At 42.8% G+C, this 11973-nt stretch overlaps 1 protein-coding gene across 1 annotated transcript in view; it reads left to right on the forward strand.

Annotated features, from left to right (window-relative positions):
• LOC104949857 (membrane-associated guanylate kinase, WW and PDZ domain-containing protein 1-like) overlaps positions 1 to 8083 on the forward strand; it is a gene marked incomplete at its 3' end in the record, with an annotated part of 79446 nt that extends 71363 nt beyond the window's left edge. Inside the window, exon 21 of the mRNA XM_010776291.1 lies at positions 8078 to 8083. Within this exon, the coding sequence (XP_010774593.1) occupies positions 8078 to 8083 (6 nt within the window). The remainder of the gene's footprint in view (positions 1 to 8077) is intronic.
• Between the last annotated feature and the right edge of the window lie 3890 nt (positions 8084 to 11973).

An 11973-nucleotide genomic window follows, 5' to 3' on the forward strand; every position in this document is an offset into this window, starting at 1 on the left:
AGCAGGGATGGAGGTTGTTCCTCTGGGTGCTGTCGCCCCCCTCCTGCTGTCGCCTGCTCTGTTTCCATGTCATCCCGCTGTCACTTTTCACCTTCTGGCCACTGAGCAAAAGCACTCTGCTGGGACTTTTTTCCGAAAGGTGGTGGGTGTGATGTCAGCGCTACACAAAGACAGAAACTGTTTACAGAGTTTGAACGAGCAGAGTTATGAGAAATCAGTGTTTTTGTGAGAAATCAGTGATATTGAGGGCTGTAATTCCTCATTTAAGAATTAGCATTAAACAGGAAAAGAAAACTTGATCCATTGCGTCCCGTGCTAAAATGGGACATCTCGCAGCTTTGGTTAGGACGTGACACAAGCGTATTTATGATATTTATTAAAGGTGAATGTAAGCTACTGAACTCTTTGAGGGTTTTTTTAAGTAAGAACTGTAATGAGAAGAAAAAGGCGATTCTGATGCATTTTCACAGAGGAAAACCTCACTATACTGTGCTTGACATTACTCACTTATCCATGGATTTGATTTGCACCCACTGTTAATGTCATTGAGAAGCTGTGACGATAGGAACCCCGCCCATCCCCATTTAAAAAGACTCGCTCCAATTATATAAACGCTTTTGTACAGTGATGAAAAGAATAGAGGCATTTTTACAAGTATTTTTGTTCCGTGTACATAGCCATGATGGAAGCCACATATTAATGGTTAAAAAGTCTATTGCTGCATGAACTTGTCAAAAGTGTAAATTGGATTTGTTTGGTTTTGTCCCCTCTATTGTCTATTTTCCATAATATTTATGGAATGTTCCTTTTTTTAAATCGTACTGACCAGTTTTGGATCGATAGTCACGAGTCATCATAAATGCTTTCTTTTTGTTACCTTTTTTATGAGTGGAGATACGTTTGCCTGTCTTAAAACGCTTGTCAATGTAATTTTATTTGCGCTAAGAATGTGCTGTCTTAACCTGCACCGATATGACATCATGTGAACTTGTATATTTTTGGATCATTGTTTGTACTCTTAGTTGCCACAACCTTTGACAGTCTTGCCAGTATTTTTATTTTGATTTCTGTCAGCAATGTAAAACTGCTTCATACGCTTTTGGTGTGTGTGTGTGTGTGTGTGTGTGTGTGTGTGTGTGTGTGTGTGTGTGTGTGTGTGTGTGTGTGTGTGTGTGTGTGTGTGTGTGTGTGTGTGTGTTTCTCTGTAACTGATGGTTTCCACTGAAGGGTTTGGGCAAGTTTCCTGGACTGTCTCTTTATTCTGAATGACTCAATGATCAAATAAACACTTTTTTTTTCATTGAAAAATCAACACTATAATTCTCCTTTTTCTTCCTTCATGTTGGTTCCAAGCAATCTAAATCCTCTGCTCTTCTTTTTCTTCCTGTTTTTTTTGTATCCTCCTATATTGCGCTGGGCTCTTGTCTTCCTTCAGGGATGGCTGTTCCCCATCTCACTGCATGTATGAGAAATGACAAGATGGGGGAGGCCTCTGTCCTCCAGAATCAGACCACGGTTTGTAACTGTCCTCGCCTGTCGTCCGGCTCTCCCTCCCACTTCCTGTCTTTCTTTCTCTCTGTTGCGCTGCTTCGCCATCCCGATATCTGTGTGGTGTGGCCTCAACTCACCCATGCCCATGCTCTACTCCATACATACATATCCATCCACCCAAAACACATTGCCAGTACCGCCGCTGCCGTAGCCACTGTTATGGATTCTTCATGCATATGCGGCATTTAACATTTGGGCAACTCGTCCAAAGGTGAAATGCATGTTAGTCTTTTATTATTTCGATTTGTATAGATCATCAAAAGAACATAATCTCTGCCATTTAGTTGTTAGTTGTATTTCTGCAGCTGAAGACCTATCTATTAAATCTGATAAAGCAAAGCATCGTGGTGGCTGCATATGTAGATATTTTAGTTAGACTATAGTGGATGAACTTGCCTCAAAGGCCAAATAGAAAAACTTGTGCAGAACATTAAATTCTTCTCGTCTTAGGCAAATGCCACTTAAACTGCATGCTGCAGTACAGCAGTAGGTTTTAGATCTCGTCTTGAGCGTTTTATTTGCTTTAATCATTTACATAGTATCTAAGGCATCATGACAGCGCATGAAAGAGCATGGCTAATCAGTCTTCAAGCAGCAGCATTATCGACACACAGTACATTGACTCTGAATGAAAGCTGCCTCCAGGCCGGCCGCCCAACCTGCCAAGTCCCATTCTCAGAGAGGCAACCCCAGGTAGACCTGGGAACAGGTTTGTTTTGGGTAATAAGTCACTAGCTGTCTTTGTGTCACTGCCTTTTATTCTCATGTGTAAGCTACACTAATGTGTTTACCATCGGCTGTTGCTGTGCCATCTAACAACGAGCCATCTTTGCTGGCATTAACATCAGAATGGCTTCCATTGGAAATGTTCTCCGCTTCATGTCTGAGTAGTTCAGCATGGTTTATGTGAAAGCAGAACATTTTAAAGATGCATGTTTGATCCCCTTGCACTCGTTTGTATGTCACATTGTGTTACAGTCAACGGCCCCGACGACGTCATCACAGCCTACCCATCCTCAGGGTTACAAAACGCTGCGGAAGTGAGCGCCCTGCCCCTGACCAACGCGCCATCAGAGTCCAGCTACCCACCAGAACCCCCTCCACCATCCCGGAGAAAGAAGGAGCCGACCCGCCCCTCCAACCACCGCCACCGCTCCCCCAACAAGAAAACCAGCACAGGAAAGACCAAGGGGACAAAGTCCAAGGGCATCAAGTTGTTAAAGAAGAAAGATGACAAGGGAAGCGACGGCCACCGGCACCATTCCAACGGGAAACACCGTAGCCGCCACCGCTCGCCTGACAAGGTGCACAGCCGGTCACGCAGTGCAGAGAACACGCTGGACACCCGTCGTGGGGGACAACGCAGCGGACGCTCCCCCGACAGACGCACCGGTCAGCCCTCCAATCACCGATCGCCCCGCCGCTCTCCTTACCGCTCTCCATACCGCTCACCTCGTCGCTCTCCACACCGCTCACCCCGCCGACACAGGTCTCCCCACCGCTCTCGGCACCACTCCCCCACCAGACGCCAATACCATTCCTCAGACCCTTACCGCCGCAACGCCTCCCCGGAGAGACAGAGGCGCATCAACGAGAAGCCCAACGGAGTAGAGGCCGTATTGAAGGAACCTGCTAGGACTTCTGAACTCAGCCTGCCGTTCGAGGACAGCTTTCTCCGTGAGTCCCCGGCCATGGACCGCCTGAACAGGGAGGCCCCGCTGCCGCCGCTGCGCAGGGAGGGGCGCCTGTATGGGGAGGACAGTCTGCTGAGGAAGGCCTCCTCCATGGAGAGAATCTACAAGGGGGACAGCCTGCTGAGGGACCTGGCCGCATCGCGCAGCCAGAGAGACGCCACCTTGCCCAGAGTGCGCACCCCCGACTCAGATTCGGCCTACAAGAGGTACAGCTCGCTGCTGAGGGGCCGCTCACCTGAGAGGACGGTGAGGGACGACGGGCGCTTCGCCAGCCGCGACAGCACCCCCGAGCCGCAGTACCGAGCCCGCAGCCTGGGACGGGACATCTCCCCGCTCAGGAGCTTCAGGAGGGACGACTCGGAGGACGAAGAGGACGATGACAATTTCGTAGCGGCTAAGGTGAGAGAGTACTACAGCACGCTGAAGACCGACAGCAGCCGCTCATCCGCCCTCCCCGAACCCAAGAAGACCTACAAGGACAACCACAAAGACCTGAGCATCTGATTGGACGGCTGTCAGCCAATCACAGCCACTACCCACAAACACCTCAAGTTCTCACTCACATACTCACTTGGTTTTACAGAAATGCACCCAATTGTGAACAAACCTAGATACACCCACACACACACACAAATAATGTTGAGTTACTAACAAGACAGTGATTCCAAAATGACTTTTGAACGTTTTTTTTTTTTTTTTAATTGTATGTTACTTTTCCCTTATTTTTTTATTGTTTTTGGTTTAAGCATTCTACATTTACAGTAAGTCAGATTTTTCCAGAAAATGTAAAACCATAAAAAACAATGATGTGCCTAACAGTTCCATTAATGAGCAACATTTTGATTTTGATTTGATATGTGACGGGCATTTTGTGCCGCACTGTCAGATGATGAAATGTATGTACTTTTCCACGAGGATCCCACGGAAGTACCGCGCACCTGGATACCTGTAACCGGTGCTCACAATGATGCTGTGCATGTCTTTACCGGTTTCAATGTCTCTCTCTCTCACTCTCTCTCTCTTTACTCTCCCTCCTGCCTACTTTTATTCTCCCTCTATCTCTCTCTGTCAATCTCTCTTTCTGTCTTTCTCTCTCCCCAGTGCCACTGTTTTTTAGACATTTGACCAGACTATAGCACAAGCCTGCATTTGTTTGTATATTTTTGACAGTTTGCAGTATGTGTACATTCAGAGGTGATCATTTTAAATGAATGAAGGGAAAATTAAAAGTTAAACTATGATGATGATGATGTTAAAATAAAATAATATATTCAACGAATAAAATAAATGTGTGGTTGTTTTGGTTCTTTGGTTTTCCCGGCCATATTTTATTTTAAGCCATTAAACAGGTTTAAGCAACACAAACATGGAGTGTAAGTGTCATAGATAAGAGTGTAGAGTACTGAGCTCTACTCATTTTGGCAAACAAGACAAAAGAGTCGAGGCTGACATTATTATCTCAGGCCTCCCAAAAGTGTGTCTGTGGAAATAAAGTCTTTGAAGAAAAGTAAAGCTGAGAGCTCCCATTTTTCACAACATCAAAGCCTGGATAGACCAGTCTTGAAAAATGTTCCTCCTCTCCCTGCTTACTTTGATTTTGTTGCGGTTTCTATGCCCTATTTCTCCCGTTGTCCTCAAGACTCTTTTCTCCTCCTTTCTATCCACCCTGCTTGCCGAAAGATTTCTCATTCAATAGAAAACAGACGGCACAGAAGCTGCATCCCTGATTCTGGACGGTGACAGCAGTAGGTGGTGGATGAGGCCAGGGAGGGTTTTTTCTTCCCTTCCTAGAAACAACAATGTGTGAGATAAGAGAAAAACAGTACAGAGTGGTCACTCCTGGTGACCTGTGAATGCCAGCAGGGATTTACTTCTGCAGAGAAATGAAATGTGTTGTCTGGCAGTGCTTGATGCTGAGGTGCAGAGACAGATGAGACACAGCATGTATTCACCACTGCTAAATCCAGTTCGAGATACATGAGAGGTGCTGTTTTTTCTTTTATCTTTTTATTAGTTTTGGGAATGCAGTTTTAAGAAACTTCCATTTACATATTCAACATGGCACGTGTCTCTAATTGTCTGATAATGACTGTAAGGGTCACATTTACATTATACATATGTCTGCTTTAAGATGAACTATGAAGATGTACTTCATTTTCATCATGTCGTTTCTTCCAGTTGCTACAACATGCAAAGTTACTTGAGTTGATACCATATGTTCAAAAGTATGCATCCAAGATTACCCTGTGGACACAATCTGTGCAGCTCATAAGAGGAAATGAAAAGCAGAGATGAAGCATCACGATCAAACAGTAACATATCAGAGCTTTTCTTGGCCCACTTTTCAATTTTACTTCTTTTGATGCAACGATCTGAAAGTTGTTTTCACACGGCTACATTTATGGATCTGGCTTCCTGTCGTAGAACAGGATGCATGCAGAGCTGCTCAAGACTGTTGAATAGAAGATGTTGGTTGCACAGAAGGTAAATGTATACCTTATTGTGGATTTCAACTTGTATTTGGTAAAGTATTTACTTGTGTAAGTATTCAGTAGCACTGTCCACAGAGAGACCTAAAAGAGACGTTTGAGTACCCTGCAAACATTTCTCCTCTCTCTCCTCTCTCAGTGAAGGGGAAGCAGCTTCTAAATAATGGATGTAATCCACTTTCCAGCAGAGAAACCCTCTCCTCCCTCTCTTTAAATCTCTCCCTCCATCTTTATCAGGACACACTCCACCCCTTCTCTTCATCAAATGCGGGAGCAGAGCTCACATGTTTTATTGCCTGTGTGACCCCAGACATGATTAACTGCCCGGTGACGATTCATCATGTCAATGCCAGGCAGGAGGGAAAGGATACTAATGAAAAGTCCAACGACAACATACAGCCCAGAGTGGCTCCAGGTGCTCCAACACCGACCTTGCATCCCCTCTGCTCCTCTGTTGCCATGGAAACACCCATGCAACAGGCTCTCTCCTCAAGCAGACAGGAGTTGTGGATGCGTAAACAGGGCTGAGGGAGGAAAGTAAATGAAAAGAAAACAAGAGGGCAGGGTTATTTTTGGCTGCTCGAGATTTCAAGATGCTTTCGCTCAAGAGAGGGTAAACGTTTTTTTAAATGTTGAAGTACTCTCAGGAAGCTCAGCATTTCTATCTAACAAGCCTGTCTCCCACTGCTGTCATGCTGTAACTCTTCTTTGTCCTAATACTGCATCTGTCTCATGCTCGGCTGTGCATGGAAATCTTCTCAGGTAGAGAGGTGTGGTGGAGCAATTTGTTGCGGCTGCTTAAATGTGTGTTTTTCTTATCATGGTTATAGCAATGGCACTCAATATGGTGTATTCATTTAAAAGCTTGAGGCTATTGCGGAACTGGGCTGCAGCTGTCACACTAATCAATCAGCAGCTAAAAGAAGGGTAGCTATATGTAAAGAGATTTTTTTTTAAAGCGCATTATTCAATATTTATATTTTTTATTCATGCTAGCAGCCTGGCTCAGTGGATGTCATTCAGCCTGCTGGTGAATCCCTGACCTTCACAGCCATTGTGATTGATTGCTGTACAATTTGGTGTAAATATTCAATGAGCTAGAGAATGAATTTTAAATTACTTCATGATCCCATTACTTTTCTTCGTGTGCTGCCATAAGGTAATTCTTTCTTGGCTAAAAGTTAAATATCTCAACAACCTGATCCAACGGAATGGATTATCATGACATTAGACACAATCACATATGTAACGTGGTTACCTGCTAAACATCAATATATTAACATGGAGTTAATGTGACCTAGCATAAAGCTCAAAGCTGTTCTGGGCCCATAATACATTCCCATAGTTGCTAGCATGGCAACCCAGTCTCACGGCATTTCGTATAATAGTCACGAAATAAATGTAATCTATTGATTCGTGTTCACCAACACGATTTTCCCATTTTTTTCGTGTCACACAGAACGATTTTAAAAGCACTGTATTTCTATTGGTAGTATGTTTCGTGCCTGCACCACGACCGGAAGCTGTGTGGTTCATAAAAACATTTTCTTAGTCAATATCAAGCCACGATTATTGTTTCTATTTTAAATTGTATAATGCCAGACCTTTTTTGCCGTCCGCAAGGAAAATAAATGGGACTCGGAGCCTCAGATTACAGAAATCTGTATTTTTGTTATATTTGTTATTATTTGGTGCAGGCACGAAACATACTACCAATAGAAATACATTGCTTCTAAAATCGTTCTGTGTCAGAATATATTCTGACACAGAACGATTTTAGAAGCATAGGGGAGAGTGGGGTAAATTGAGCCATTTTTTAGTTATGCTGTCCTCTAAGCAAGGAGAAATGACACATAGTAAAAATGAAAACACACTATAATTCAGGATGTCTCCTATCAATGGCATTGATAATAATTAATATCTGATCAAGGGCAGTGAAAATATTACTTCTTAAAAAAAAACTTGCCCCAGTGTAGGGGTAAGTTGATCCAGGTCAGGGGGTAAATTGAACCACTGTTCGAACCTGGGCATACCTACAACAAATCTTAAAGGTAACTATAAACAATAAATAACAAAACAAATACAAACTTAGTTTTTCAAATATTTTTGATATACATTTTTGATTGAATTGATTGATTTTTCAATGTTAAAAAAAAATCAATCATACAAATGGTGATACAATTTCATACATCTTACCAATCAAACACAGGGTAAATTAAACTTTAAATGTAGCCTACAATGAGCTCGTATTATCAACTTGGCCTACTTTCATTAATTTCTCCATTGAAAAACTGTCTCAACTGGCCACCATTTTAGAAAAAATAGCCTAGCATTAAAATTCAGAGTCATCACATGGTTTAATACACTGCCAACACATCAATATATACAATATATGTGTTTAAACCTGGATACTTTTTTTTTTTACATGACAGCCGATANAAGAATTTCCTGTTGAGCCTAATGTCAACACCAGCACCTCAAAAATAAGGACACAAATGGCACATTTCCACTGCAGCGGGGTAGCCCCGTTTAAGCGTCCCTAAGCGTCCTCGCTCAGGCCTCGGGCTGCCGTGGCGCATTTCCATTACAGTTTAGGACCTGGGGCAGCAACGCAGTGTAGGTGGGGCAACTGTGCAGAGACATCCCGGAACACTTTCACATTTGGAGTTGTTCCGTCGAGCTCCCGCTGGATTTTATCATCCCCAATGAGATGGAGGAACGTTGTCACCTTCTCGGTCGACCACGGTGTGCTTTTCTTTGACGTTGCCATTTTTGTAGCTCCTCCGTTTACAAAAATGCTGCAAGCTTGCTTCTAGATATATATATGCGACGCTAGGGATGATCTCGCGCGCAATCTTGTGACGATTCTCTCTGACCAATCAGCAGTCGAGAGTGTTGACGTCACTAGTTCAGCCCTGGCCCTGGCCCTGGCCTGATAGAACCACGATTTTATGGGGCCGGAAAAAGAGGGAAAAAGTACCCGCTAGCCGGTGCTACGCTATATGGAAAGGCCACCAAAAACTGGCCTGGACGCTTGAGGACGATTAAGGACGCTTAAACGGGGCTACCCGCAGCATTGGAAATGCGCCATAAGAGGGGGTCTAATCAACAGAGAGATACTATTATTTCCTCAACTTTTATTGGCGGTTTCAAACCATCATTGACTGCTGACTCTTCTATTCTCTCAACCGGCCGTTAAGCTGTTAATCACTTACATCTACACTTACATCTACGGCTTAAACAATTGTGTCTGATCCCACCCACATCCTCCACCCATCGTCCATCTCTTTCCTTCTGGTAGGAGATTCAGGGTCCATCAAAGCAGACCATTACAAACATTGAATCTCAACACATTGAATGCATAGTTTAAATGTCGACCATGGGATTTAAGATAAGATAAGATAGTACTTTATTGATCCCAAATTGGGAAATGTTTGCGTTGCAGCAGCTTAAAAAGACAAGGCATTAGAGAAATGAAAAGACTAGAAATAAACAATCCAAAATGTAAACGTCTCAAATAGATGTTTACATGTTGTGCAAAATGTTGCCATTGTCAGTATGTTGTCTACATGTACGTGTATGTGCAAACTGTGTATATGTACATAAGTCATTTGTCAATATGTATGTAATATGTAAGATTTGTTATCTTTTGTGGAACTGGAGGACAGAGTTCAGACCAATGTCCTTAAGGGGACAATAAAGTAAATCGTATCATAACTTCTTCAGTGGCAAAGGACATTTCTAACAGCTGGCTATAAACAAGTCTTACCTTGTCTGTTGCAGTTGGCTTTTGTTGTAAATCAATAACTGAGATCCATAGAAAGGTTTGAACTGCAGCATCTGCATATTACTCCAAACCATAATATGTTATGATCAAAGTAAATAAGGTACGATAGAAGATGAACAAATCCCTGTCTTTGTTATCTTGGCCACTCTCCTGTCTTTATTGAGGAAGGATTGACTAATGAGTGGGATCAGCCCTCTTTGTTTGGAAGGGGAAAGGAGACACAGAGATACTGAGTGCACTCTTCTAGCAAAGCCTGTTTTCTATTAAATCTCTCCATTGAACTATGTTAGCTGTAAAATCCATGTGCATCCAATATGTGCACACCCGCCTGTGACATTTAAACTATGCCTTAGGCTATGGAGTTTAAATATTAGATACACAAATATTGTGCTAAAGTTATAATTGTGGAAAACAAGTCGCCTTGATTCAGAGTGCGTTTGGTGCTCTTTTATGCAGCGCAGTTAATCAAAAAGCTGAAAAGAGTTTCTAAACAATGAGACAATCAAAACCAATGAGGGCTTGCATGCCTTTGGTTTTTCAAAGTGTAAGATGTTTTATCTCTTAATGACATGCACCTGGTGAACAACTGGTGTTTCCTGTTCGTGCTTTGAATAGCAATTATGTGGAATGTCAGGAGCTATTATACAATAAGCATTTTCCAATAACAATCAGCGTCGCTGTATTGTTTTCCCCTGACACGTTCACACAGTCACTTGTGTGGTAATGGCGAGCACTCACCTTTCTGCTGAACAAGACCTGATGCTTAATCTAATTCTGACCTACCATACAACATGTCTAAGTGACAAGTCCCATTGTGCAAGGAAATCAATCACTTTCCCACACATGCAAAAACTAAAAGTCAGCATCCTCCTCCTAATTTGCAAGATCTCAACTTTCTGAGGTTTTTCTGTGTGTTCCCCCCTATTCTTGTTAGCGAGAGTGAGTGACTTAGAGGATCTCTGCAGGTGGCGGAGCCGTTTGGGGATGATGAGCGATGGTGTGTCTCGGGCCCATCTTTAATTCAGATGTCTCATGGTTCTGTGGTGGAGAGAAAACAAGAGACTTAAAGATCCAAGATTGATGCTCGAGTGGGAGGCGTGCACAGCCAGCGTGAGTCACACAGTTGAGGCACCGTGCAAGAAAACAAGCGGTGGATCTGCAGTTCGTATGTCATGCCTTATACTGATCGACTGGGCTGTCTGGTTTAGGTGTTTCATTCATAAATCGCTGTCTTTTTATGTGTTTGGGTGTACTGGAGCGCTGAGGGAATATTAACTGAAAATGCAGCTCAGAATTAATATTTGAGAAGTTTGGAGTTTGAAGGACGTCTCAATAAGAAATAAACATGGCTGGAAACCCAAGAGAGGGCCCTGGGGCACGAAATGGACCCCAGCTGACACCTCTTCCTCTCACTCTGTGGGCTACGTCTATTTCAAGGACACGTCAAAGGAGTCAACACTTATACATGTGGCACAGTGGCAGGGTTATTTACAGTCTCAAAAAGTGACCAATAACATGTCAGTTATTTGGGATTATTTGATTAAACAATCACATAAGCAAAGTATAAACCAAAATAAAAATGTTCTGAAAATTATAATTAAAATTGCCAAGTCAGGGATGCAAGGTCAGATACACCTCACTATATGTAGTGTTGCACCCACAATTACCAATATACCAACAATTCTGGGGGGGCTATAGCAACTCAGTGTTGTGACTCGACAGTTATGTTAGGTTAAGTTATGTTTTTTACTCTTGTCTTGTGTTTTGATCTTGTCACTTCCTGTTTTTATTTTGAAAGTAATCCTTCCCTCTCATTCCAGATCCCACATTTCCTGCCTTTGTGTGTTTCCCGCCCTTGGGATTGCTTGGCCCTGCCCTGATAGTTTTCACCTGTGCCCATCCTCCTCACCTATACAATTTAGCCCTTGTGTTTCTTTGTCCCATGTCAGTTTGTTATGTTTCATGTCGTGAGAACCTGGGCCTTTTGACTCCTGAAACTTTACTTTGAGAAATATACCTTTTGTCAAGTGAGTTTTGTTTTGAAGTACGACTTAGTTTTTCTTATTTAACTACTTTCTATTTTTGGAAGTACGACTTAATGTTTGTTATTAAACTACATTCTATTTTTGGACAACTGTCTTCGAGTTCTGCTTTTGGGTCCTGTGTCCTGTGTCTCAGTTCATAACACTCAGTTGCGGTCAATATCTATTAGCTTTTCCTGGTCATCCGACTGCTGCTTTGCATCCGGAAATGTAAAGAGTATGTGCGTAATATAAATGCCCTTACAAAGAGAAAGGCTAGGTTGAAACAGAGGTGCGTTTATTTTAAAGAATGAGATGAATGAATCACCTCTGTTTGAATTAAGAGAAGAACGGACCGATCACTGTTAATGACGTCGGCGCATCTCTGGTGTCGGCAACTTAAAAATATTAAAAAAGTTTGGAGGCCCATG

Source organism: Notothenia coriiceps, unplaced genomic scaffold (assembly GCF_000735185.1).
Source record: "Notothenia coriiceps isolate Sejong01 unplaced genomic scaffold, NC01 NC01_scaffold00016826, whole genome shotgun sequence".
Lineage (NCBI taxonomy): Eukaryota > Metazoa > Chordata > Actinopteri > Perciformes > Nototheniidae > Notothenia > Notothenia coriiceps.